The sequence below is a fragment of the Triplophysa dalaica genome, chromosome 18 (assembly GCF_015846415.1).
Source record: "Triplophysa dalaica isolate WHDGS20190420 chromosome 18, ASM1584641v1, whole genome shotgun sequence".
In the NCBI taxonomy this organism is placed as follows: Eukaryota; Metazoa; Chordata; class Actinopteri; order Cypriniformes; family Nemacheilidae; genus Triplophysa; species Triplophysa dalaica.
The window spans coordinates 10963379-10991126 of record NC_079559.1 but is presented as its reverse complement, the minus strand read 5'-3'; the positions used below and the strand labels follow the sequence as shown (position 1 = coordinate 10991126).

Here is a 27748-nt window from a genome sequence, read left to right as displayed (position 1 = left end):
GATCCAATAACAACAGATTCCTTAAATCCATGTCCTGCTATGTTATATGGTAGTTGTGTATCATGCTACTGCTGATTGTACGCATTGTGGTGATTGCAGGTGGGCTCAGTGGTGGCGGTGGGCTGGATCCGCTCCAGGAAGGCTGTGGACTGGCGGCTCTTCCGGAACATCTTTCTGGCCTGGTTCGTCACTGTCCCCATTGCTGGCCTCTTCAGCGCTGCTGTCATGGCCCTGTTCGTCTATGGCATACTGCCTTACGTCTGAGATGCAGATGGGCGAGGGAGGTTTAGGAATGTAAAGAAGAGAGAAAGACGGATAATATTAAATATCAAGATATAAGGGGACAGCCAGAGGGTGGGGAAAGTCTTCAAATGCTGCCTGGAAAAGCATCCAGAATCCGTTGATTTAGAAATCCTTAACTTGTCAAGAGTATTTATTTCCGTTTTATTTGTTTTTATTGTTTTGTCGAAACGTTATCATGAAATCGAGATCAGTCGCTATGAAGTGATACATTTCAAAGTTCCAAAAATGGTTCTCGTGTATCTGTGGTTGCAGGTAAAGAACTGACGTGCACATACAAATACATTAAAACTACATTGCGTTGTTGTTTCTAGTGTGAGATTGGCAAATGTAACAGTTAAACCACAAAGAATGGGATTAGAGAATTGGTTTTATGGCACAATTGATATCGGCACAAAATGTGTTGTCACCTACAATGCTGTTTTGAAATATGCCAAATGTGGTGTGAACTATAGCTGCACGTCCTATTTAGAAAACTTGTAAGTAAATTTGATGTTAGCAGTGACGCTGAAAGACCTCCTGCTGTCCAAAACACATGTGAGCGCTGCATTTCTAAACTGTGCAGCTTGTAACATACCTCAGCCAACACTTAAAGACAAGCTTAGTAACAAAACAAAACTGCGCTCGTGATAAATACAAATATATTCTAAGCCTTAAAACGACAGGTTTGAAGAAAAGCAGAATTATATTTAGATTTATGTATGCTATCATTTCTACTGTGTATATATTATATTCAGCTTTGGATTTTAGAGTTTTGGGTTGTCTTGTAGTGTTACATTTGAGAAGATTTTAGACCAGATGTGGTAGTGGCATATAGGAACGATCAAAAAATGTACGACTAATATTCTGTCCTATCATATCAAATATAATTACAAAAAATCTTAAATATATCTGACAAACAAATGAGATGATGCCAATTACATGTATTATTATCCTAAACCGTCATATCAGGCGTATGTTTAGATTTTCAACCCATTTTCATTCATTGAGCTCTTTGTATCAGTACATATCAAAAGGCGAATTTGAACGCTTTTATTTTGTTCCCCTTTATGGAGACATCATAGCCAAAGATTCAGAATATCTTCACGTTGAATTGCCGTGATCTTTGACAGTGTTCGCTTATTACAAACCATATCCAAACAAATAAGTGTATTTTATAAAGCACATTAAGTACATTATATAAAAGGTCGCCAGAGCGTTCAGTCTAGTCATTGTAGAACATCAATAAAGCCCTACAGATAATGCCAATATATTTCATACTATACTGTATACTATATGTGCCGGAACAGCCAAAATGCCCTAAATGGAATTAAGGGTGAACCCATACATCCAGCACATACACGTGCACACATATACACAAACTTACCAATTATGGTCACATGCATGATTTTTGGAGAGGGAGTTTGGCTATTGGTGAATCATATCAGTATCCAGCTACTGGATTCAACCTCACTGATGAATGCACATGCTTATCAGAAGAGGAATTTGTATATCAGGTCAACAAATGATTCAGCTGAGATACGATATAGATTGATATGAGCGACACCACTGCGAAGCCAAAAACACCTTGAGTCCAGAATGTGGATAGATTTGTATTTGACCATGCTATCGGGTGGTCTTAAATGTCGATGTAACGAAAACTGTTGGACACCCCACTGTAATCTGCCTCGAGATAGTCACCAGATTTGGAAAGTGTACAAATGTGTGGCTTCGAACCAATGCAAAGTGTTGCTGTTTTTTTGTGTGTATCATGATATTTTTCATCAAGAACAAATCTATGATTAAATGGCCATTTGCCTTGTAATGTTGTGCTTTACTGTTTGTTGGATACAGTAACTTCAGTACTGTGGTGTTTACATTGTAATCATATTGTAGAATAACTCATTGCAGTTGCCTAAAAATGCCAATCAAACACTAACTATTAATCACGGATTAAATATAAAATAACCGGGCGTTTCGTGTCATTGTGTGTTTCGACGGCGCGAATCATGAAACCCATGTTACTTCACGCCGCTATGCGTAGTTCACAACTGTACATGGTGGATATGATTAAAATATTAATAAAAAAGAAAATTAATAGATATATAAATTTCATTAAGCTATATTTTTCTACATATATGAGTTCAACCTGAGTGGTGACTTGCGTTGGGTGAACTGGGCTTAGAAAGGAAATGAGTGACTTTCGTTTGGTAACGCCGATTACAGGAACGTTCAGCGCTGAAAACCACTGAATGTTCTTCAAAGATGCAAATTTAATCGTACAAGAGCAGTTCGTGCAGGGGTTTGATAATTCTTGTGAATGGGTTCCATTTCCAGTCGTATTCTTGCCCAGGGAAGTCTCGCCCGTGTGTGAAAGGGCGTGGTTGCGAGTTGTACAAATTCAACAATTTTTCATGATTATTTTTGAAAAGGCTGAATAACTTTGTAATTTTGTTTCCCTGAAATGCAATATTGAGCTGACAGACTGAGGTCAATCAGCCCGACACCAGCAGTGGCGATTACCAGTGTTACGATAGAAAGGGGCACACCAAGATCCGACAAAGGATCTCTCACTAACTTGCATCTGATATTCTGCATCAAGCTGGCAATATAATCTGCCTTTCTGCTATGATGGTTTGTTTTAAAACGGCTCATAACGCAGTCTATGTAGCAAAATCCTTCACATTGCAGTTTAACAGGTGCGGTACTTTGGCTACGGAGTTAGCATTATGCTAGTAGAAAAAAATATATTTGAAGAAGGGCGTGTTGAACAATGATGTGCTACATTAAAACATTGTGGCTCATTTACCAAAACGTCAAAATGAAAATACATCAGTACGCAAGATTTAACTTCACGAAATGATCCATAGTTGTGTTGTTAAGAGGTTTCATAACTGTTATTGGCAGCCTAGCTACATTCTCCCTAAGTGTGCTAGTAGAACTTCTTAGTTTCCACGTTCTTAAAAATCGGATGTAGCCCAATCCTTTGCTGGCCCGCTGATTGCCTGCTGCGTGCTGTCTCTGTTGCCATGATGTGAATGCTATGCTGTCAACTGTCTTGAACCATCTAAAGACGGTGCTTTAGACTTAACAAACCCCTCCCCCTTATCTGCATATGTACTGTACTGCTGTGTTATTTCTTTTTGGAACTTTTGTTGTGGAAGTTGTCTGCATTATAACTGATTAAATTATGGGAATTAAAATTACAAAGAATAACAACCTGCCTGTCTCCTGTGTTTATTTTTGTGTTTGATGAGAGTGAAGTGTGTGCGATGTTCCTCTGAGCGAGGTCGATTCACTATTTTAAACCCAGGGTTTGGGTCGAAAAGGAACCTACCTAGTGGTTGGGTTAAATAACGTCAGGAAATGTTTATGTTTGACCCAATGAGGGGTTAAAACAACCCTGCATTTTGGGTTGAAATAACCCAGAGTAGGTTGAATTACAACCGAATTGTACGATTTGTTGCTTTTTGACCCAATGCTGCGTTAAAAATAAATAACCCCATATTTTTAGAGCTTTATCACAAAACTAACTATTTGTGTATCTCAGTCAGTCCAAAATGGCCACAGTGGTGTGAGTTTAGGGTGGAACTTTCTGTTTGAGTGTTTATTCAATTTTTGTGACAAAACACTCAAAGCCTTTTGTCTTTAATCATAGAAATTTTGACACTTTAGCTTTAAATATGCACTTAGTATTTTGGGGTTTTCTAGGTTTTACAATTCAACTAAAACAATTATTAAAATTAACGGAATTTATCGTTTGAAAAAAATTGAATGTGTGACATTTTACACCTATTCAACATTAGTACCTTTTTATATGTAGAGCTTGGTGAAAAAATATTTTTTTCACTCTTTTTAATGTATAGTGTAGTTTTAAATTGAAAAGACACAAACATCTGAATTAAAGACATCATTTATGTTTTACAAACATTCAATGACAACATTCAAAGTGACCACAGAAAAATCCAAGCTTTCTCTCTGGTGTTGCACAAAGAATAATCATTTCATAAAAGGCTTTTAGGAGCAAATACATTGTTTTTCACAAATTCTACGAGAAATTTCAGATGTCGGTGGTTCAACTTAAAAAAAAATTACCTGGTTATCTTAAAATGTAACTTAAAAAGATTAGCTAACATGAGTTTGCATCAAATTCATTTAGTTAGGTAGTATTTTTAAGTTAAATGAAGCTTTTTTTTGTGCCGTGGATCCTCATACGGTAATATGTTACCTCAGAAATAAAGATTTTATATCAACATCTAATGGAATACAGAACCTGAGTGCCAATCGAAAGAAAGCATCCTCAAAACAAAAAATCAGGTTCTCTATCGTATTTGTTAACATTATTAATTGCATTAACTAACATGAACTAACAATAAGCAATATAGTTTTGTAAGCATCTAACAACGTTAGTTAATGCCACACACAGTTGTTCATGTTAGTTCATGGTGCATTAACTGATGTGAACAGTAATAAAATTTGATTTTAAAAATGTGTTCGTAAATGTTGAAATGATGATGAAGAGAAATGAAATAAATGCTGTAGATGAGATGTTAATGTTAGTCTGTAAGTGCATTAAACAAGGGTTTTCAAAATGGGGTCTGGAGAGCCCCAGGGGGCCTCCAGAATGTTCTAAGATGTCCTCAGAAAAGAAGGCAAAAAATGTGAAATTCTTTTCAAAGATATTTAGTTTCAATGCATCTTTATAAAAAAAATGATAGGTATTTTTAAAAAGAGGGGTACCTCTCAGAAGGTTCTTCATATTTGGGGGTCCTTGGCATTAAAACGTTTAAAAACCCTGCATTAAATAATGTTAACATACAACTATATTGTAAAGTGTTACGGTCACATTCAATCATTTATACCACCTTAAAACGAATTTAAAGATAGAGAATCATTCAAAAAAGGTCAAAGGTCTCTGCATTGTTCTACCAGTGCTCTTTATGACACCCTGGAGGGTTGACCATCTCAGGAGTTGGAGTTTGTGTTCTGGACGGCCTGTGGTCTGTGATGTCATAAACACAACTATTATTGTCCTCTTTAGGAGCTTCCGAGTTCTCCGACTGAACATCAGTCTGACCACACAGCCTTAGAGCTTGAGATATAAACACATCCAGGTCAAAATGTTCCTCTTTCAAAGGCCGCATCTGCGAGGGCTCTTCGTTATTTTGACAACAAACAGAGGAAGATGGATAATCAGCTGAACCGAGATGAGGAGAGGAAGGGGAGGAAGGCTGCAGAGATGGCGGAGAGGAGAAGAACGGGTTAGGGCTCCTCCTGCTCTCCTCCTGTAGTTGTAAAGGTGTTCGGATTTGCATTTGAAAATGAGGGAGCATTGTAGGGGAGAGGGGTTGTGGAGGTGAACACGGGGAGGCGAGCGGCTCTTGAGGAGAACCGGGCGAGTAGAGGCCCGACTGTGCGCTCTCCACCCACCGTGAGATCTCCTGAAATAAATCTCCTGGTTCAGGGACAAGCTTTTCCCCACCTCCCCCTCGGTTATGTCTCCAGTTCGACAAGTCAAGTATTAATCTAGGTTCAGAATAATGCTGTGGTTTCCCCTCACGCCACGTGATCTTATCCAGGTAGGAGGGAGAGCCCACCTTGTAGTCGCAGGAGCGACCGCAGTCCAGCTCCATGAATTGACCGCAGACCCGGTCCAGAGACGAGTGGGACTGTTCCAGGAAGCGCTCTGCCGAGCTGCTGTGGGAGTATTTGCGAGGGTCTACCTGAGCCTCCTCCGGGACGGCTGTGGAACTTGCTCTTGGATCTCTTTGAACCTCTTCATCCGCCTCTCCGAGCTCGGAGTCACTCTGCATGCATCCGCACTGCTCCTGCCGCTGCCAGCAAATCTCTGATGAGAGACTTTCATCGTACCTGTAACAGACATGAAATTCAAAGTTTAAACCTGTGCGTATTTACTAAAAGCAAACATGTGCAACTGGTTCACACAGAGAAAAATCCATCCACAGGATTTACGTTGGTAATGTAACCATAAAGTTTATCCTCCTAAAAAAATCATTCCCACCAATAAAAAGGCCACAGACAGCTTAAATAATGCAGTTTTGTACAGAAGAAAATTTATAAAGGGTGCTTTGCATTTCTTCTTTAATCCCTCTGGAATGCTCCCATAAATATACCTTTCAAGTGCAGTAATTTTTAACATTTAGTTTAGTGAACATGAATTTATGTGGTAATAAAATGATGTATATTTCTAAAATGTAGTTTTAAGAATGATAGTTTACTGAAATATTACTCTTATGTCTTACCAGGTATTTAAACTAAGTACGTTTACATACACAAACTAATCATTTTAAATTAAAATGCATCATTCACATAATAAAAATGACACTTTACAATAAGGTTGTATTTGTTAACATAAGTCAATTTATTATTTAACATTATTATTTAATCTTTGTTAATGTTAGTTAACACAAATGGTTAGTTTACAAATATACCATACTGTGACGTAGCAAAATAATTAATAATACATCTATATATATATACATATTAATAACAAAATATAGTATAGTATATAATATACAATACCATAAGAGATACGATCTTCATTGTTCGTTTTCTAAATGTTTGTTGTCACACCACAGGACACATATACAAATAAAGTTCCTCATGTAAGTTCATGTGCATTAACTAAACAGCATTAGAAAATCCTGAAAACAACAAACTTTGATGAATAAATTAAATTCATTGATTCATAAAATTATTAATTGTTAGTTAATGATAGTTAATAAATTATCTGATGTTAACAGATACAACCACATTGTAAAGTGTTGCCATGTTCTAGGTTTGATGGAGAAAATATTATATATATTTTTAGCTTATTTAGCCAAATTGAAATCTAAAAAACAAATCTGAACACTTGGAGGCACTGTTGGTAAATCAAATTGTTTCTAACTTGACGAAACACTTGTCACATACAGTATTACAATGAGAAAAGCATGAACCAATGAGATTTAAAGTCAATGACCTGCCTCTAGAATGTCATTGGGGTGAGTAAATTATAGGAGAATATTTATTTTGGGGTGAACGATTCCGTTTAGGACAGATGTAAAAAAAAATGACCTTTAGAAGTCAAATGTCAGTTTCTCTTCCCTTGACCTTTGTTGGAGCTAACAGGTTTGTTCACCTCACTCTGGTTGCTGTGATCTGTCATGGAAGATATTCTGCTCATATGGCCCCACAGAGGACTACAATGACATTGTTATTAAGTTGTCACACAGTCAGCTGCGAGATTCAATTACGCAAGGATCTGATATCTTTCTATTTTTAAACAGCCTTCTATGTCACCAGGAGAGCCCTCTGCATTTCAGTCCCAGTCTGTGGAAATAGCTTTTACCGTGACTCAAAAAAAAAAAATCACAGCAATTGTAACTTTAATGTCTTGAAATTGTTATTTTCCTTTTCCACGTTTATTTTGTATGTTGTAATATGCTGATGGCCTGCTGTGTCATTTCAACTGTCGATCCAAAATGAGTTCCGTCATATATTAACAAACTTTAAAGAAGAAATGCATATTATACAATGCATCTATTGGTTAAATCATGTATCGCTAGGACAGCAAGTATATATATGTATGAACAGATTACATTGAATATTTGATATCCAATGTGAGATCTTTGTTAGTCTTTTGACAACATTTGACAACACGCCCACAATCTGTTGGCTGAACGACTCATGCATATGGCGCACTTTTCTGGAAACACTTCCGCACGTTCAAAGTCGTCATCTGATTGGTTGAATATGAATATAAGAATTCATCATGATCGACTAAACACTCAAGTATGGCATAAACTTATATCATTGTTGTTTCTGTTAACTTCACGTTCATGAATGTACATCGGCCTGTTACTGCTGGGACATTTTCACGCCTCTAAACATGACGCGGCACAAAACTAAACGTGATTGGTTGCTTTACCAGTCAGTCATATGGCCTCTTAGGAGGGCCTTTCCAAAGAAAGCGGCGATAAGTTCCAGAACTTCTGTATGAAGGTAAATGATAAATAAAGCACTTCAATGGGTAGGCATAAATGTCATCATAAACCACCTTTCATTTCAAAACTTTTTTGTAAAAATGATTCTCTTTCAGGCTTTTTAGTATGCCAGTGCAGGAATGTGGTAGCAGTTTATTTGACCTTTTATTTGACATTTAATTTATTAACCAAATAGTCCAAGTTTAATGTTGTTGTTTTGAGACCCAGAACTGTCAAATCACAAGTTTCAGTCATCCAGATAGAAAAGCATTCAACTGTAAGGGTGAGAGAGTCCGGAGTGCTCCGTGTCAGATGTGTTGTGCAGTACCTGTCCCAGTGGGAGCTGAGCTCACTGCCGTGTTCTGTGACTGTACTGGCCTCTAACTCGTCCTCTATGTGGAAAGGCTGAAGGGATATGGGCTCGTCTTGAGGACAGGAGTATTTCTGCAGGTATGGATGAGCCAGAGCTGCTTCTGCTGTCAGCCGGTCCATGGGATTAAAGGTGAGGATGCGTTCCAGGAAATCAATGGCTGAAATGCACAATGATGTTTAATAAATCCCTGTTACACATTTTATTTTTATTTTACCTTACTTATTCTATTTGTACTGCATTATTTATTTCAGTGCACAGTCTAAGAATAGGCTGACCGTACGTGGCATTTTTTCCACGATGCGTCCTGCACAGGGTTTTGGGCTGCATCCTCCGGAAGTCACATTTGTTGACAGCTTCATCGAGCTTGTCTCATTTCAGTTAAAAAAACATAAAATCAACATTTATTTCTCTTAATACGTAACCTTTTAGTTTCATTCTTACCTTGAAATGTAACAGTTGCTTTCCTGAAATAAAACCTGACATAATAAACCTCGATGATTGTTTGCGATCCACAAATGTGACCTCCGGAGGATGCAGTCCAAGTCCTGGGCAGAACGTGTCCCAGGAAAAAGCACATGTGGTCACCCTATCTAAGGTTTTAAGCATTAAAACTGATTCAAATGCTAAAGAACACAATTGTAAAGAACAATAGGTAACACTTTAGATTAGGGACCAATTCTCACTATTAGTTGCTTATTAGATGCCTATTTTTAGCATATTGGCTGTTTATTAGTACTTAATAAAGCACATATTCAACATCACCATATTCTACTTCCCTAATCCTACCTAATACCTAAACCTGAAAACTACTTTACTAACTATTATAAGGAATAAATAAGTAGTTTACTGAGGCAAAAGTCATAGTTAAAGGTTTATTAATACCGAGAATTGGACCTTAAAATTAATTGTGACCGAACAATACAATCAAAATAAAAGAAAGAACAGGAAAAAATAATCAGAACATTTTCTGGCCTGGCATATTTAAGTCTAGATAAAAGAAATATCTTTATTTAATTATTTTAAAGTAAAATTGAGTAATTTATTTTAAAATAATACATGTATATTACCCCAATATATTGTATTTTTTAATGCCATCACATGCCAAAAAAAATTACGTTTCACTCCATACTCTATGTATGTGACAAATATGATTAAAATAATTTAAATAGTCTAAACTAAGCTAAAACTATTTTGATGTGGTTATACCAGTATCTCACTACACAAAGACAACTCCATAGTCAGTTTGAACTGTCTCCTCACCTGTCGCCTCAAACTCTGGCAGGAGGTCCCGCAGTGACCTCCTGACCTTCCATCCTTTACTGACCATAGAAGGCATGACTTTGAGCAGTTCCTGTCTGTCCTCCTCCCTCATCACAGGCACAGTGTCCAAAATCAGCTGCATCTGCTCCAGCTCATGAGCCCCTTCCAGACAAACACAAACAGAGGCATAAAGAGCATTTTTATATTATAACTAAATTAAATGATCAGCATAATCAATGAAAAGGGAATTTAGAAATGATTCATCAGCTCTGCCCAGCTCTAAGACTGCTGAGTTGTAAATGGTCACTGTATGTAATCAGCCCTAATGTGAGCTTTGATTGGTTCGTTTGGTCTGAACCTCACTTACTATGGTGCTAAGCATAGCCACAAGAGGGCGCTATAACACAGAGCATTTTTGTGTCTGAACTTAAGATCTATAGAAACCAAAAGAGCAACAGGAAGACTCATAGACAGGTCAGTGAGTTTACTGTAAGATTTACCTGCGAACAGCATGTGTCCTGTTAGCATCTCAGCTAGAATGCAGCCTGCGGCCCACATATCTATCGCTTTTGTGTAGTTGTTTGGAGAGAGCAGCAGTCGTGGTGAACGATACCATTTCGTTACCATTCCCTCTGAGAGGTATCCCTGAGTGCAGACACATGGCAGTTTGTATAAGATTCTATTAAAAAAACAATTAGAGAGGGTTGATGTTCAGTAAAATGATCCCTCCCGGTGAAGAATGAGAAGTCACTTAAATTCAAATGAGAAAATTATTTTTTGGATGATGAAAATCTTTCCTTCGTCTGACTAATATTTTGATGTCTTTTTATTCTGGTGATTAAATCTGTTTTTAGATTGTTGATTCAAAGTTAACAGATGCTTTACACCATCACCATATGGGATTTGTAATAGCTGTGAGGTTGACAGCAACTGTAACGCAATATATTTTACATTTAGTCATTTAGCAGACGCTTTATCCAAAGCAACTTACAGATGAGGGAAACAATGGAAGCAATTGGAACAACATGAGGACAACAAAAAGCGTAAGTGCAATAAAAGAAAACTAATATATCTATTTGCTAAGGGGGGCCTATAACAATTATCTGAATTAAAGGAATAGTTTTCCCAAAATGTATTAATTTCCTTACAATTTCCTTCTTATATCTTATTATAGAGGATCTTGAGAAAAGATCTAGAGGATCTGTTTAGGCCAAGATAATCAATACATATTTCACTAGAATGATTTAAAGTGATAGTTCACCCAGACATCATTTACTGACCCTTACGTTGTTTCAAACCTGTACAAATTTTGTTGTTCTGCTGAATGCAATTTGGAAGAAAATTTGTAACCAAACAGTTCTGGGGCACCAAAGACTACCAAACTAATACAGTGCACCAAACTGTACATTCTTCAAAATATCTTATTTTGTTTTTAACAGAACTAAGAAATGTATAAATGGAACGAATTGTGAGGAAATGAATAAATTTCGGGTAAACTGTTCCTTTCATTCAGATAATTGTTACAGACCCCCTTACCAAACAGATATATTCCTGACAAAATTATTTACATTTGAAAACTATTACTACAAACTGTATAAACTACTACATTGTTGAATATTGTACCAAATACACAAATAAACTACAGCCATAAAAATATAACCACCCATTTTCCTCCAAAAAGAAAGGACTCGGTATAATGTTTGATCATAAACAGCTGACTTAATCCTCATGATTTCCCATGATACCCCCTTCCTGCAATCTCCTTCAGTTCATCCTTCCTGCCATCTCTCTCTTCTTTCTCACCTCCCACTTTCCCCCTGAGGTCAGCTACTGAATTATTTGTGAGATTTAAGCAGGCTGCCTCGGGAGGTGGATCTGAAGAGTGATGGTGACACAAACAAAAATGATATTTATGCACAGTGTCCTGCTTGCACGAAGCCTTTATGTTCCCGCTGGAGTTGATTCACTCGCACCTTTAAAGTGCTTCACAAGCACATTGAGGAAAACCATCAGGCTTGTTGACAAATTATGTTTGTGATGTTACTGTACAAGTGCATAAACGCACACTGAAACAAACAGATCCTTTCCAGAAATAGTTCATCCTAAAATTGTGTTCTGCCATCATGTTCTCATGTCATTTCAACCTGTTTGACTTTCTTTTGCGACACACACACACAAACTAACAGAGAGTATCAAATTCAGCTGTCCTAAACTTAGCTAACTCCTAATTTAAATTATACATGAAGTTTAATGTCCATTATTATTGAAGAATCACAATATCTATCCTCTTCATCTTCCTGCCTGTATAGTTAGCATTAGTGGATCCAGATGCTGCTGTGAATCCACTTATCTGCGTTCCTCTATTTGGGAACTGAATGTTCCCTCCATGCTGAGAGGGGAACAGACGCTCTCACTGCTAGTCAGAGTCACGGCCACTAAGTTAATGGGTGAAAGAACTACTGCTCCATTTCATTAAAGCAAATGGACTGACATTTATAGAGATACACACAAATGACTCTTAAAGGGATAGTTCAACCAAAAATGAAAATTCTGTCATTTACTCACCCTCAAACCTGTATAATAGAATGAAAGAATTAAAGATATTTTGAAAAATGTTGGTAATTGAACAATATTGTCCCTAATTGACTTACATTGGACACAAAACTAATGAGACATTTCTCTAAATATCTTTTGATGATCTTTTTATTTTTGCGGAACTATCCCTTTAAGACTGTCAAATTAAATACGCTCATGGCTTTTAAAAATCATAAAGCTGTGCTCTACCAAATATGCAAAGCGATTATATGGGTAAGGTATTTTTTGAGCGTCTCCCACCAAATTGTCCGTCTACCCTTCTTCTCTATTTATCCACTCCACCTTGTCCTATCTCACACAATGCTCCCCATTCAGGGTTGTCCTCCCAGTCTGCTTGTGTTACACTCTGTGCTCTGCTAAATAATACAGAAGCACAAAAGACACATCAAAGTGCCACATTATTCTTTCAGATCCCATAACATCGAGGGAATTGTTCATAATTATTGTGTAACTCTATAGGTTATAATGTCAAAAGTATAAAACTTCTACATGGGGATAAAGTAACTATAGACAAAGACTGCATAGATTACAGTTATCAATGTATTAGTAGGGTAACCTGTATCAAACGGTAAGAAATAATTATATAAACAAAACACTAGCTAAACTGTATTGACCCCATACTATTTATATGATATTTATATAGGCCTAATAGGTTTTAAGTGCTGCATTTGAAACAAAAACAAAATACGGAAATAAGCTGGAATTGAAAGCGTAGATAATTTTATGCCGAAAGTGCAGAATAGTTTAAAATAAAAACAACATTAAAAATCCAGCCAACAACGTATTAAAAAATATGTCTATCCCCGAATGTGCAATAACATAAAAACTTTGACAAAACCATTTTAAACTAAAGCTCCCTAAGCTAACGACAGCGAGGACTATGTAAGTGAAAAGGATCCACTGAAAGTATAAAATATAAAATAATTGTTTTAAAAAAGTTGTGTTTATGATGGAGCAGCACACTAATAAATATAGGAATGTCATTAAAGAGATAGTTCACCCAAATATGTCATTATTTACTCCAAACAATGGTGCAATCCATTAACTTGCACTTGTTTTGTGAAGAGAATGGGAACTGCCGTTGTTTGAATACCAACATTCTTCAAAATATCCTCTTTTGTGTTCTGCGGAAGAAAGAAAGTCATACAGGATTGAAATGACAAACAGTGTGAGTTAATAATGAAAGGGTGAACTATCCCTTTAGCTTAACTGCCTAAAGCACATGATAACTGACAATGCTTTTCTATTAATAACGGCCAGACTGGAACTGCAGAGTGAACCACAATGAAAGCTTGTAGTTACAGCAAGGCTTAAACTTAGATCTAATAGTTTCCAAAAATGAACATAATTGTATGACCTGTTTTTCAGTTCTATTCTATGTGAAGCAACGATTACAAAAATGCTTTTAAAACATGAAAACCAGGATAAAGTCTCACATTTTTTACCATTTAGAAATGATTTTAACCATTCATTTCAATCTGAGACAGTCTTAGTTAGTATTAAAGATATCAAAGTTATATTTTCGCAGAATGTTCTTTGGAGTATGTAGGATAACTTTATGTAGAAAAAGGTTAATCACAAATTCACAAACTAACTCACACATGTTTTATAATGTACTATTCATATTTTATATAATCCTACATACCATGATAGTACATTACACCAAACTTCAAAAAGACAAAAAATATTTTGTGATTTTCAAGGTCCTACTTTGGTATATAGAGTGTTAAACAATAAGGTTACATACATACAAGGTGTAATAACGCTTTCATTTTCTAATAATAGGCGGTTATTATTACCTCACTTTTTGACTGACTCTCAAATGATTCGGTCTGTCTAATCCCCTCCTTTCTGTCAGCCTACTTTGATCTGATTGGTCAGATGGTCTATTCTGCTGTGATTAGTCAACCGCCTACAGCGTCGCAAATGTAACGTAGGCATTTCACAGAGCGAAACAAATCTGACCTGGAACTGAAATTAGAACGACATACAACTTGTTCTTGTGATTCAGAATCGACTCCTTTTTTTTCAAGCCGATAACTTTGTAATTCGTTCACTTTCGGCTTTACAACTTGCTTACAGACTGCATACATTCACACACAGCAACATTACACACTGCGTGAAATTTTAAGGACACTGTAATATTTACCCTTTAAGAAAACTGTAAAAGAATGTCCACTATTCTTTCTAGTGACCAAAGCAGTATGTACCACAAGCAGTTAAGCGCTGCCTCCTATAGTGCCTCCTACCTTGTGTGAGTAATGTGGGTCGACAATGCGAGCCAGGCCGAAGTCCCCGATCTTAAGCAGAAGTTGTTCAGTGTTGATAAAGATGTTCGCTGGCTTCAGGTCTCGGTGCAGCACGTTGGCCGAGTGGATGAACTTGAGCCCTCGGAGAAGCTGATAAAAAAGCAGGGTGGCATGTTCCGCTGGCAACGGCCCTAACTCTAGTAACCGTGCCAGATCGGTTTCCATACACTCTTGCACGATGTATATCGCTTGCACATGGGACAAGTCGCTTTGCAAGGGATTCCCGGATGGCCCTAAAACATCGTATACCCTGACCACATTCTCATGCTGTAGGTGGCGGGTGATCTTCACCTCTCTAAAAGCGTGCTTTACGCTAACTGCATCTCGCATTTCCAGCTTCTTCACCGCCACGCGCAAGCCGCTGCGCCTGTCCAGAGCAGAGAGGACCAGACCTGATGCTCCAGTGCCCAGAGGACGCAGATCCTGGTAATGTCCTCCCAGGTCAAAGCCATATCTGAATGGTGAGGTGCTCTGCCAGGCCATTGCTTAGAGAGGGGCGGTTGGGCATTGCCTGTGAGAGGCTGCAAAGAGTGTGGAAAGTGACAAGTGACTTATTAATGCCGTGACTACTGTAATATAATATTCAACTAGAGTTATTTATACACTAAAATGTGGAATAATTACATAATTCCTTACATAAAAATGTTCTGATATGCCACACACGGTGACCTCTTAAGGGACGGGTCATCCAAAAATATATGACTTTCTTCTGTGTAACACAAAAGAGGATATTATGAAAAATGTCTTTCAATGGAAGTCAAAGGTGCTCGATGTAGTTTGATTGGCAGCATTCTTCTAAATATCTTCTTTTGTGTTCTCAAGAAGAAAGAAAGTCATACAGGTCTAGAATGAGATGAGATTGAACTCTCCCTTTATTTAGGTGTGGAAGGCTGTGCTTTATTGTGAATATAGTCATGGCTGAAAGGTGCTGTTACGCAAATAAAAGGGCATCATCTATTAGCTCGATGACCGTCTCTGACAAGCAAACAATGTGCGGTGATACAAATAGCATCTCAGTGATAAGGTTGTACTGTGGTTCTTGTTTATCGCAAATAAATCATAAACTATTAAGCAGTCAGCAACTGGAAGTGGAACTACTTGTTTTATAAGGATTACAGCAGCAGCGGTGTGAACTTAATTTACTATTGCGAACAGCCTGTCAAAGCAATGGGGGCACAGCACTGGGTGGAATCTCACCACCATAGTACAGGGCGAGTGTTTCCATGGCAACATTCCACAGTCAGCCAGTGCCTGCTGCACGGATACTGTATATAGTAAACGCGCCGAAACAGTCACCCAGCTTGTATCTCTACCCCTAAAAATCACGGATTCCCATGAGATCAGGTTGGACCTGGAGATGCTCTGTGATTTTAACAGCACTTTGACATGTGGAATCTATGAGTCTTCACTTGCCGTCTCTGGCTTCAGGATGTCCCGAACCCTTCATGCTCCTCATGTAGTTATCTGTCATGCTTCTCATACATTCCCTGAAGCTGAGAAAAAAAATGAGAGAGAGGGAGAAAATGAGATATACTGACTGAGCTCAACCATGATAACAGAAATTTTACAAGCAAAATTTACAAGCAAAACTGCCATCAAATCAGTTTTTAGAACACTTTAAGGTTTTTGTTAATATGCAAAAGAGCACATAAGTGTATTAATTTAAGATTTAATACAGTCTGAACGCAAAAAACACAGTCTTAAAGGAATACTTCACCAAAAATGAAAATTCTGTGATTTACTCACCCTCTTGTCATGTGAAATCAGCGTGAACGCAAAAGAAGATATTTTGAAGAATGTTGGTAACCAAACAACTGAGTCACCCTTTGACTTCGATTACATATAGACGCAAAACCAATGCTAGTTAATGGGTACCACCGGCTGCAAACATTCTTCAAAATATTGTCTTATGTGTTCTGCAGAAGAAAGTCTTACAAATGACAAGAGGGCGTGTAAATGATGACAGAATTTTCATTTTGGGATGAACTATCCCTTTAACTAAAACATTTTTTAACAGAGATTTAGTAGAGATAGTTAAGCATTAGATTGAACATCCTTATTTCTCTCAAACAGTTTCGTTTTCCAGCCCAGGTATAGGCTATGCATTAGTCTCCACTTCATCCAGTTTTTTCCCATTTAAATGGATCTCCATCAAGCAAGAGAATCTACTCTCGACCAGACTATTGGGTGAGCAAAACTTTATAAATAATGCATATGACTATGGCGCTGACCGTGCAAGCTGATGCTATTTGTTGTTGAACGTTGCATCGAAATACACTGACTTACAGGTACATCCTACACTGGATATACGGTACCTACGGTTATAGTCCAATACCTTATAAATACAAAACCCAGTACGTTATTTGCTTACAAAAAATAATGACAAATATTGCTAAACTTGTTAAGCATGCAAATTAAAGCAAGAAAGCACAAATAAGACTGTTGGTCCACACGAGCACACAATAGGCAGCGCTGCATTCATTCGCCTTTTGCGGCAACACAGTAACGCCTGTGTTTGATCCTGAAATTGACGGATACACTCCAGTGAGCGATGAGCTTTTTTACTCGCAAGTCTATTCAGAAGTGACCCAAGAGTCTTAAAAAGGCATGAAGTGTTACGTTAGATTTGGACAACAGTATCATCTTATCTTCCGGCCCATCCACGGAGAAACTACAAAGGCAGCAGCGATGCTCCCGGATCTCTACCGTCGCCTGCCTTTGTCAGCGGCTCCTCTCTTTGTTTAGGAAAAAGAGCGACGAGGAGTTTTCCTATGGGGAAGTGATGCTTTCGTAGTTGGGAGTTTGTTGCTCAATCTTGGCACTGGTGCAGTCCGGTAGCCATGGGTTGTATTGTATCAGTCCTCTGCCGTTCAGAATGATCCGGATCTCTTATCATATAGAAAAACATTATATCTTACCCGCGGTAGTGTCACCGGGAAACACGCCGATCTGACGTTTTACGAAGCATTTGCTTTGCATGTCCCTCTTCCACTATATGGATCTACAAGCTTTTCTTTGGCCAAACTCGCTGGTGCCCCCTTCGTGACGTCACGCGCGCACCAGTCAATCGAACGGTGATCCGGACACCTGCGCGCTCCTGTGGACCCTCGTGCGCACTGTGTTTGACATGTGAAGTGCTTTACTCCGCAGACGGACATAAGTAATGTGGGTTTAGGACATAAACACAGAACAGATGACAGTCTTGTGAAATCTGTGTTATCCTGATTGTCATAAAGTTGATTAGTAAACACTTATGTTTGTAAAACAAGGTATTAAACACTTTACCTTGTAAACACTGGTCCAGAAGCACTTTCACTTTCCCTTATTTATTTATAAGTAGTATTTTTTAATCTTACGTATATAGTTTAATCTTCAAGATATTTATTTAACTTTTAACAAATATTTTGTTGATTATATTTTGTTTAAGCATTTGTGTAGATAACTGAAACGGAAGTTCTTCTGGACCAGCGTTAACGTCCTCTGAAGAGGTTTATAACAAAGTTTTTGTTGAACATTAGTTTCTAAATCCAAACATTATCAATACAGTTAATCAAAGGAAACATATTTTAACTACCGTTAAATTCCCAAATATTCATTGGAGACAAATTAAGGGCAAATGAAAATGCCAATATGTGCCAACATAATGGAAAACCAGTGTTGGGTGTTACTGGTTACTAAGTCATTAGTTACTGTATTTTAATTACTTTTCCCTTGAAAAAGTAAAGTAAGGGATTACTCATATGTTTTCTGTAATTTAATTACAGTTACTTTTGATGTACTTAAACTAAATACTTTGTGAAATATATGCGTGTGCAATAGTGTAATTGACATCAAAATTCAAAGTCTTACTTTAAAATCTGTATAATGTATAATTCTCACATTTGTAATACTTTGCTCAGTTAATAATATTATTTATTTGAATGAATTAAATAAGCCGTTTCATGTCTATCCTTGAATCACTTAACTTATCAAGGTCGATGTAGGATATAGAAAGTAATAAGTAATGAGTAACTAAATACTTTTTGGACAGAGCAATTTGGACAGTAATCTAATTACACTATTGAACATGTAATGAGTAACTAGTAATTAATTACTTTTTCAGAGTAACTTACCCAACACTGTGGAAAACTAATAAAAGGCAAATGTCACATAACAACATGATTTAAAAGAAGCTCCGGGCAAATGTAAATGCATCATTTTGTCTAATATAACAATACTTTTTTTAATCCTTTTGTTTTATTTCTAACCGACGATTAATGATTGGACACATGCAACAAATGATGACGTATATCAGAGCATTTGTCCATTCAGTCGGATTGCGGGTGGTCTAATTTAGTCTCATTCTGTATGAAATAATAATACCAGTAGGCCTATGTGTCCTAGTTTTGTTTCTCTCCTGTGCTCGAACACCCGCTCAATCCTTTCATACTCATTCTGTTAATAAACTTAATCTCCTAGTTGATAAATGCCCAAAATCTAAACCAACACAAACAGAATGTACAGCAGTTTCTGGAAATAATATGAGCACCATGGATCTGACAGTGCTGAGATGCAGTATCTTTGGATTCCTCAGCTGGAGAGATGGCGTGTTTGGCTGTCCTCCAAATGCTTCATCCACACCAGGGTCAGATTACTGCTCTGTGGAGTCCACAGCAAAAGTAGAAAATGAGATAAAAGATGAGCTGGTCAGAATTTCCTCTGTCCAAACACCCGAGTCAGCTCTCAGTTTGAGTGACCTACACTCTTAAAAAAGGTGCACCAAACGTTTCTTCCATGCCATAGAGAGAAAAGAACCATAGAGATCCTTTGACATCTGAAGAACCTTTCTGTTTTACAAAAGTGTTCTTTGTGGAACCAAACATTTGTTTTCTATGGGATCGCTGTGACGACCTTTTAAGCACCTTTATTTTTAAGAGTGTATGAGTTTTATTGTTAAAACTGTGGAAAGTGCTGAAGATGTTATTGTTTTCTTTAGCTTAAGTTATTTCTGCAGCCTAGTGTATACATTTCTTGATATGATGCCCATTTCTAAAACCAACGACCAAGGAAGAGTGTTTGGATGGCCACTTTTAAATTCAACGCAAAACTACAAAGAATTAGTCACCTTGGAAGTTATGACCTACATTTTTGTCACAATTGAGTTTTTCACATATTCTTATTCTGTGACAACTCATTCACATTAGGCTATGTGATGTTTATGTTTCATTGTGTTTAATTTAGAAAGTCAAATGTAATGCAAAAACTTGAAAACTCAACATCTCAAAACTGCTCAGAATGCTGATAGAACCTTATAATTCAAAAGGTGGTAAAAAGTGTTTTTTGAGGTGCAAAATTATAACTAAACTGTTATTCAAGGAGAAATTTAACTTCTGTATTACAGGGGATGAGTCGTTTTATTATCCTTTAACTTAGAAAAAACAAATGTCTAATCTGAAGAATGAGATTTCTGAACATCCACTCACTCACCGTAACGATACTCCGGTAAAACTTCAATGGACTTTTAGCGCCATCTAATGGATAAATTGCACATGGTCTTTACATTAATATAAAAGGACGAACAGGAAGCAACATTAGTGATCAACGGTCACATTAATCCGACTTTATATTATTGTTTTGCGTACAAAATAAGTATATAATTGCTTACTGATGCAATAAATAGTTATGTTTTGTCAGCACTATAAGGCAAGATATTTTTTTATTCACTATTATAAAAGGTGTTCATCAGCTGCTTTCTGGAAACATCTGCAAGAGCGTTTTACATGTTGTTTACATTTAGATTTGAGTCAATGGGGCATTTCTAGTAATGACACAGCATACTTTCATCAGCGATATCTTCACAAATGTGTCAGCAAAAGACAGATAATGGCAACGCACTCAATTTATCTAAATTTCCATGCGTATTTTCTCAGAAAGCACAAAATTAGTGTTGATAAAAAGGTCACTTTAGGATAATTACCAACATGCATTTTAGAAATCTTAAAAAAAAGAAAATCATTCATTCAAAATTCATTTCCACAATTTATTTTCCCTCTGTTGAACTGAACCATTGTTATGGGCATAACAAACATACATGACTATATTATGCATACTATATGACAAGTCAAAATGAACAGTAAATTACTATAAAGACAAATGTCAGTTAGACAGCAGAAAAAATGTAATACTGAACCGAACATGGTGTGTATACTACACAAAGAAACAACATAAAATCCTTAAAAGTGCATCTCTACATTTTGACCTAAAGCAGATTCTATAACACACTTGGCAAAGCTCTGTTGTAGAAATATTTCGTAAAACATGTGGAGATACAGTATTTGTTAAAGTCTATTATTATACAGTAGTCGAAAAACAAGAGGCGCTTAAGAGTTTTTAGAACCCTCAAAATGTTCAATGTTATTTCCTGCCTCCTTTGAATCCTGTCCCATCTCTTTAGGCCTTCAAGATGCATTTGCATGAAGACTGAATGCATTAAACATGTTACTTTCCTAAATGTGAAATATTTTAAGTTTTGTCACACTTCAAATCTCGTTCTCTATGGTGCTGATAAGGTTGTGTATAGCTGCACAGTATAGAGAGTGCACAGACAGTCACAGTGAGGTATTGAGGAGTCTTCATCTTACGGTCACGCATACAAAGGCTGGTAGTCATTCTTCCTGCTTCTACAGGTGATGACACAGATGCTGAACATCCCAAACAACTGAGAAAGAGAAAAACATGAAGATTTTTTTAATTCCATGTCTTATGAAGGAAAAAAACAAGAAAACAATAAAGACGTTAAACCTAGATCTGATGTACCTGTATGATAGCAAATCCCAGGATGACCAGCATTGCATAGCTAAGAACACCCTGAAGCATCTCCTCCAGTTTAGACTCACATCCCTTTTAGAAGAACCGAATATAGCAAAAGTTTAAATAAGCAGAACACACAGCACAACAAATATAATATAAATGCTTGTTATGATGTTCGTCTGAGTGTTCATGCACAAAAACAATACTACTGCTCATACCTGTGTGTTCAAAAGTTCTGGTTGACTGAGTAGGCCACTACATTGTGTAGAATTGGCTTTACAGCAGGATTGCGGTACGGAGTTGTTATGTTGGCCAAACCACGGTGTGGCTGTCCAATCTGTGTAGTTCTGCACTCCACAGCACTCCAGCTGCAAAGTAAAACAATATTAGTTAGTACTTTGTCACAAGCCGTCATTTCCTCAGCAGACAAACGGTGATTGAAGTTATGTGATGCAACTCACCTGAGTCTGCAAGTAATCCACTGCTTGAGTTTCACTGTTCAGACCATCATACTTTTTGAAGACACCACTCATCGACTTTTCTAAATCTCCTTTAATCTGTAAACAAAAAGGTAATATGCTAATGGCACTTTCATAACGCTTTTATTTGAATAAATGTAAACAAATAGGAACTTACTCTGCCTCTGTAGATGAAGCCAAACACAAAAGCAGTCACTTCCGCAGCGAAGATTGACAAGATGATAAGGAGGAACTAAATGCACATTCAGAGCATATGATGAATACAGGAAGTCTTCAAAATACCACAAATGAAAAAAAAACTCCAAAACAATAGAGTAATGCAAGTAGTGAAAGTAATTGGTTTAAAAAGTCATTTAAAGTCACTATTTTAAATGTTGCAAATTTCTTAACTTCAGCTTATAAAAATAAGTTTGAACGTGCTTTGATAAGTTACAGCAACTTATAACTAGACAAGACAATTTTAAAAGGCTACTCCATAAAAGATCCACACTTACAAAGCCTAAACCAACTTTGGACTCCTTCAAAGTTGCACAGCAGCCAAGGATTCCGATGACAAACATGACCACGGCCACTCCGATGATAATGGCAGCAGGGATGAGATTGTATCTATCAGCCACAAAATCTTCAAAGTTTTTGTAGCTTTTTATCACATAAGAGCCAACATAGGCAAGGGCCACTCCAGCAGCCTGGAAAAAAATGGAAATTGGAAAACTGTGAAACTGAGATATGATTAGATTTCCCTGTTTCTCAATTAAGCTTCACAATCTGACACATGATGACATAAAATGGAACATCATAAGTATGCACTGAAGTTATAGTTATTTCTCGCAAATAGCACATGATCAGACTCCTCAGCAGTCGGTCACAATGTACAGTCACGAGATCATGAGTAAACTTTTCCTGCCCCATAATCCTTCCTGAAACTCTGGTCTTGTGCCACGGCTTGAACAAAAGCATAGAATCACAAGGGAAACCCTGAAGGGATGACATTCCACATGATAACTAATCAGTCATTTCAAGAGTCATAAGAGCATTCCTTTCCCAAGCTTAAAATACTATTATATTTAAGTTTTCACAGTTTAACTGTTTTGTAATGTTTTACAACATTAGGAAAAAATCTTCATCCCCGTAAAAACCCCTACAGATGTGCATCACATGTTGGCACATGCTTTGAGCCCACTGAAGCCAGTAATGAATGGAGGCAGTAAGCCAAGTCAGGTGCTGATGATGGCTAAGCCTGATGTATGACGACACAAACAATGTGAGCATTTATCAACAATACTTATTTTCAATAATATTCGTTTTGGTTTGACAAATGCATCCAATCTAATATTACTTATGTGTGAATTAAACGTTTGAATATCTTGATACTGAGCCTGTGGCATGGATGGCAAGACTTCTTAAGCGTAACACAGAGTAAACAAATGATTCATGCCAAATTAAATGAAATATCAAAATTAATTTTGCAGTGAGAGGAAGAAGCTCTGGGTGAGTAACTTGCGTATCTGTCGAATGACCTTCTTTCTAAAAATACGCTTCAACACACGCATTGAAGACTTATAACAGGACAGGTTAGTAAGCATCATGACATCAATTACTGTCAAATTACATCCACGTCAACTACTGTGATTGCAAAAGACTAACGTTACGTATGATACAACGTCACAAACCAGAGATTGTATTTAGAGTTATGTTATTAAAAAAACTCACCCAAAATATTAAACTGAGAAGTAAGAGGACGGTTTTAGATGTTATGATTCCACAATCCATGTCTGCGGGGTGAAGTGATGAGAGTCCGACGTTGAATGTTTTTCTAGCACTTAGTTAGTGTGACGCTTTCCTTCCTCGTGTTTGTTCAAGTGAATCAGATCATACAGTCACATGCTCGTGCTCGCATCAATAGCTGAACCCATATCGCTGAACCCGCCAGGTCCTAACGCCGACATATTTAGATTAAACAGCTGGCAGGTGTTATCGAGGAAATAAAATGTGTACATTATTGGACAGGTGCGACTAAATTTCACACATTCATTTCATAGGAACAATGATGGTGTTTTGATTAAATTGATTGCTTTAAATTGCTTTTGTAATTTCATTTTAGGTGCCAGAATTTTATAAGAATCTAGGTCGTGTTTTTAGTTGTAGCCTTAAAATGCTCATTGGGCAGAAGCCATGTGACTATCACAGTGTTTACTTCCGACCAGTGTTGGGTAAGTTACTCTGAAAAAGTAATTAATTACTAGTTACTCATTACATATTCAATAGTGTAATTAGATTACTGTCCAAATTACTCCTTCCAAAAAGTATTTAGTTACTCATTACTTATTACTTTCTATATCCTACATCAACCTTGATTAGTTAAGTGATTCAAGAATATACATGAAATGGCTTATTGAATTCATTCAAATTTAGGACTTTTGACAACACCTAGAATAACAAAATCCACCAAAGGTGGACGAGCTTTCTCATACGTAGCACCTAAACTCTGGAATAGCCTTCCTGATACTATTCGAGGGTCAGACACACTCTCCCAATTTAAATCTAGATTAAAGACACATCTTTTCAGCCAAGCTTTCACTTAATGCATAGTTAATGAACAGCAGCTACGCTAACTATTCTCTTTATTCTCTTTCCGCCTCTGCCTCGGGATGCCCATCCCGAGGTAGGAAGAAGTTCCACCATGTCCAGACGACCGACAGATGCCCATCCCCAATTTGAGATTACACCAGATACAGCTGCAGACTGACTGACCATCCCAGCTCCATCTAAGGCAATTCCACCAGCTGCCAAGAGAAATATGACCATCGGACCATCCCAGCTCAGACCACTACATCCCCAACCAAGAGCAAAGACGGACTATTTGTCTTATTAATGCTGAAGTTACAATATTTGGTATTAAATGCTAAACCTAAACCACACGTCAGCAGTCTGAGTGCAGCTACGTCAGAAGGGATCTGGCCCTCCCGGTTGAGCCTGGTTTCTCCCGAGGTTTTTTTCTCAATTAATCAATCATTGGAGTTTGGGTTCCTCGCCACAGCAGGGCAGTGTTGGCCTGCTCACCGGGAGACTGCATTCATTCATTTATTTATTTATTTATTTAGAAATTAGATGTTATTTATTAGAATGAACTTACTCGTTGTATAAATACCATGCACTGTGCTGTGTTTTAACTTTTCTGTTTTTCCTGTTTGCCCCTGTAAAGCTGCTTTGAAACAATACACATTGTGAAAAGCGCTATATAAATAAACTTGAATTGAATTGAAATTCAAATTATATTATTAACTGACCAAAGTATTACAAATGTGAGAATTATACATTAAATCACAGATTTTAAAGTAAGACTTTGAATTTTGATGCCAATTACGCTATTGCACACGCATATATTTCACAAAGTATTTAGTTTAATTACATCAAAAGTAACTGTATTTAAATTACAGAAAACATATGAGTAATGCCTTACTTTACTTTTCAAGGGGAAAGTAATTAAATTACAGTAACTAATTACTTAGTAACTAGTTACACCCAACACTGCTTCCGACATATGTATCGATCAATCGATTACATGTTGCCTATGTTGTCTGTCACTGAAATTAGAAACAGCCCAATATGGCATGGCTGAGAAATGTCTTGAATCTCTCAACTATGTATTATTAACAATGAATGTAGCCTACATATTGTTATATGGAATTACTCTCAAAATAAGTGCAATAAAATTGGACGATATAGGCTAAAGTTACGTTAGGATAGGTTAGTAAAATATTAGTAAAGCAAAATAAAATGCAAACGAACATAACAGTTAAGGGTCATACGAGGTGATTTGTCAGCCAAGATAGATAAGAAAGATAGTGGACTGGCAGTCATCATTCAAGTAATTCCTTGGTTTTAATGTTCTAGATAAAGGTAATTTAAGGCTATTTTCGTTTGTTTGATTGATGCATTGTTTATTGCAATATGGGTAATCGATGGAGCCTCAAACAAACCCACCTGAAAACTCTGAAAGTGTTATACCAAATGATATAAAATGAATATATTCAAAACAAGTTGGAATTTTCATACATATTAATATTATTTTAAGTATGAATATTTTTAAGGGTATCGTTTGATGAAACGGGTGTTTTAGAAGACTAAAAATGACATTATTTGTTGCATAATGTGGTAAGTATTCTTACTTTTTCTTCCTGGTAATATTAAATATGGTCTTCTGCCACTAGGCAATCGCAGGTTATGATCAAACAATTCTTTCAAAAGCATATTATTGTGCAAAATCCAAAAATTACTCAAGTGTAGAACAGCACAGCAAATAACTTCTTCAATTTTTTGATAGACAATAAATAATATGTTTGTCAACTGAATGGATTCACGTCCATGTGAGACTTTCTGCATTTTTGAAACTTTAACATTGATCCTTAAGTGATTTAAAAAAAAACTAAATGTGGTTTTCTATTGGCGAACAAGCACAAATTATTGTCAGCTGATGAAAAAGCTCTGAATTCGGGACTCTTGAGTCTTCACGGTTCTCATTATGACTATATTAATTGCACATACGCCCCCCAAGACATATTCTTTCAGCTTATCTACCAGCTCAGGCAATATTGCGGTCATGTCTACAGACATCATGTCAGTTAAATCGTCTGCAAATAAAGCGACAAGGCGAAAGACTAAAGTGAAGAAGTCAGGAACCACTCTCTCTGATTTGATCATCAAGATCGTGTCAGCCTCCGAGGAGCGCGCAGGTGTCTCTCTGGTTGCTTTGAAGAAAGCAATGGCTGCCAATGGTTACGATGTTGCAAGAAATAACTCTCGCATCAACCTGGCAGTTAAGCGCATGGTGGTCACGGGTAAACTGACTCAGACCAAAGGGACTGGCGCATCAGGATCATTTAAGATCGGCACGAAGACTGTAACAAAACGAAAAAAGCCAAAGGCGAAGAAAGCGAAGAGGAAACGTGCAGGAGCAAAGAAAACGCCAAAGAAGAGCTGGAGAATGAGTTTAAAGAGTCCCGGAGAAGCAAACGAGACAGCTGCGGAGCCTGCGGTCAAGATAAAAAGATCAAAGAGAATCAAACGAAATGTTTCAAAAACATCAAAAGCCAAAGATGAAAAGAAATAATTTAGTAGATAACTGTCAGTCGCACTCTTAAGGGATTCTTTCGTTTCTTTATTTTGGTCAAATAAAAACTTGAATTGTTTAAAATGTCTGTTCTCTTCTGTTGTGTCGGTTTTTGGTGTTTTTATTCTTTCGTGTATAGGCCTAATGTATGATGATAAAGAGTGTGACAATGATGGTTCTTTACTGTAGACTAGGGTACCCCTTTTAACCAAAGGGACCACAAAGCACCAATACACTATAATATTTATAGTCTATATAGCCTAGGCTAATGCACAACAGTATACTTCTAAGAAAACCAAATTGTGAATATCATTCATCTGGGCTGTGAAATACTTTTTATAATTAGCTACAGCAATGTTTGAAACAACGGAGAAGTTTCTCAAAAACACCACCTAGTGGTGTAACCTCTTGGCAACCAGTGTGTTGTTGTGCGTATTGGGCCAGGGAGGCACACGGAGATGTCATCAAGGTCCAACAGTAAGGTTTTGTGTAAGGTTATTGAAATATTTAGGCCAAACAATTATTTAAAATTTGTATGTTATATTTTACATTTTATTTCGGGTTTCATA

At 37.1% G+C, this 27748-nt stretch overlaps 4 protein-coding genes across 10 annotated transcripts in view; 2 read left to right on the top strand and 2 right to left on the bottom strand.

Moving 5' to 3' along the window:
- The window catches only part of slc20a2 (solute carrier family 20 member 2), a 32349-nt gene extending 28847 nt beyond the window's left edge, over positions 1-3502 (top strand). For all 5 annotated transcript variants that reach the window (XM_056772556.1, XM_056772557.1, XM_056772558.1 and 2 more), the window contains one exon: positions 100-3502. In XM_056772556.1, the coding sequence (XP_056628534.1) occupies positions 100-264 (165 nt within the window). In that variant the 3' untranslated portion in view covers positions 265-3502. The remainder of the gene's footprint in view (positions 1-99) is intronic.
- Positions 3503-4180: 678 nt separating this feature from the next.
- Positions 4181-17859, bottom strand: mapk4 (mitogen-activated protein kinase 4). Of its 3 annotated transcripts, none has more exons than XM_056729958.1 (7): positions 17720-17859; positions 16215-16294; positions 14742-15322; positions 10398-10542; positions 9898-10059; positions 8593-8794; positions 4181-6150 (listed from the first exon to the last, which is right to left on the bottom strand). In XM_056729958.1, exons 3-7 carry the CDS (start codon positions 15282-15284, stop codon positions 5205-5207), a joined length of 1998 nt encoding a protein of 665 aa, XP_056585936.1. In that variant the 5' UTR covers positions 15285-15322; positions 16215-16294; positions 17720-17859; the 3' UTR covers positions 4181-5204. The 3 variants fall into 3 exon arrangements, with proteins under 3 accessions (XP_056585936.1, XP_056585935.1, XP_056585937.1); XM_056729957.1 differs by having other exon boundaries at positions 17421-17830; XM_056729959.1 differs by having other exon boundaries at positions 17508-17830.
- A 2947-nt stretch (positions 17860-20806) lies between these two features.
- tspan36 (tetraspanin 36) lies at positions 20807-23938 on the bottom strand. The gene is made up of 7 exons (XM_056773415.1): positions 23780-23938; positions 22564-22755; positions 22227-22301; positions 22052-22147; positions 21809-21958; positions 21597-21680; positions 20807-21498 (listed from the first exon to the last, which is right to left on the bottom strand). Exons 1-7 carry the CDS (start codon positions 23837-23839, stop codon positions 21424-21426), a joined length of 732 nt encoding a protein of 243 aa, XP_056629393.1. The 5' UTR covers positions 23840-23938; the 3' UTR covers positions 20807-21423.
- Positions 23939-26660: 2722 nt separating this feature from the next.
- Positions 26661-27179, top strand: LOC130407166 (histone H1.3-like). Its single transcript, XM_056729880.1, has one exon. It carries the CDS (start codon positions 26670-26672, stop codon positions 27177-27179), a length of 510 nt encoding a protein of 169 aa, XP_056585858.1. The 5' UTR covers positions 26661-26669.
- Positions 27180-27748: the final 569 nt, after the last annotated feature.

Excerpts from the sequence above, each read along its gene's own strand:
- mapk4 (XM_056729958.1), bottom strand. The coding sequence starts at position 15,284 with ATGGCCTGGCAGAGCACCTCACCATTCAGATATGGCTTTGACCTGGGA. Across the intron at positions 10,060-10,397 it reads AGGACACATGCTGTTCGCAG|GGGCTCATGAGCTGGAGCAG; the intron begins GTAAATCTTACA and ends TTTGTCTGGAAG. Across the intron at positions 6,151-8,592 it reads CTCAGCTCCCACTGGGACAG|GTACGATGAAAGTCTCTCAT; the intron begins GTACTGCACAAC and ends TGTCTGTTACAG.
- tspan36 (XM_056773415.1), bottom strand. The coding sequence starts at position 23,839 with ATGGATTGTGGAATCATAACATCTAAAACCGTCCTCTTACTTCTCAGT. Across the intron at positions 22,148-22,226 it reads GCTTCATCTACAGAGGCAGA|ATTAAAGGAGATTTAGAAAA; the intron begins GTAAGTTCCTAT and ends TTTTGTTTACAG. Across the intron at positions 21,959-22,051 it reads TGGATTACTTGCAGACTCAG|CTGGAGTGCTGTGGAGTGCA; the intron begins GTGAGTTGCATC and ends TTTACTTTGCAG.
- LOC130407166 (XM_056729880.1), top strand. The coding sequence starts at position 26,670 with ATGTCTACAGACATCATGTCAGTTAAATCGTCTGCAAATAAAGCGACA.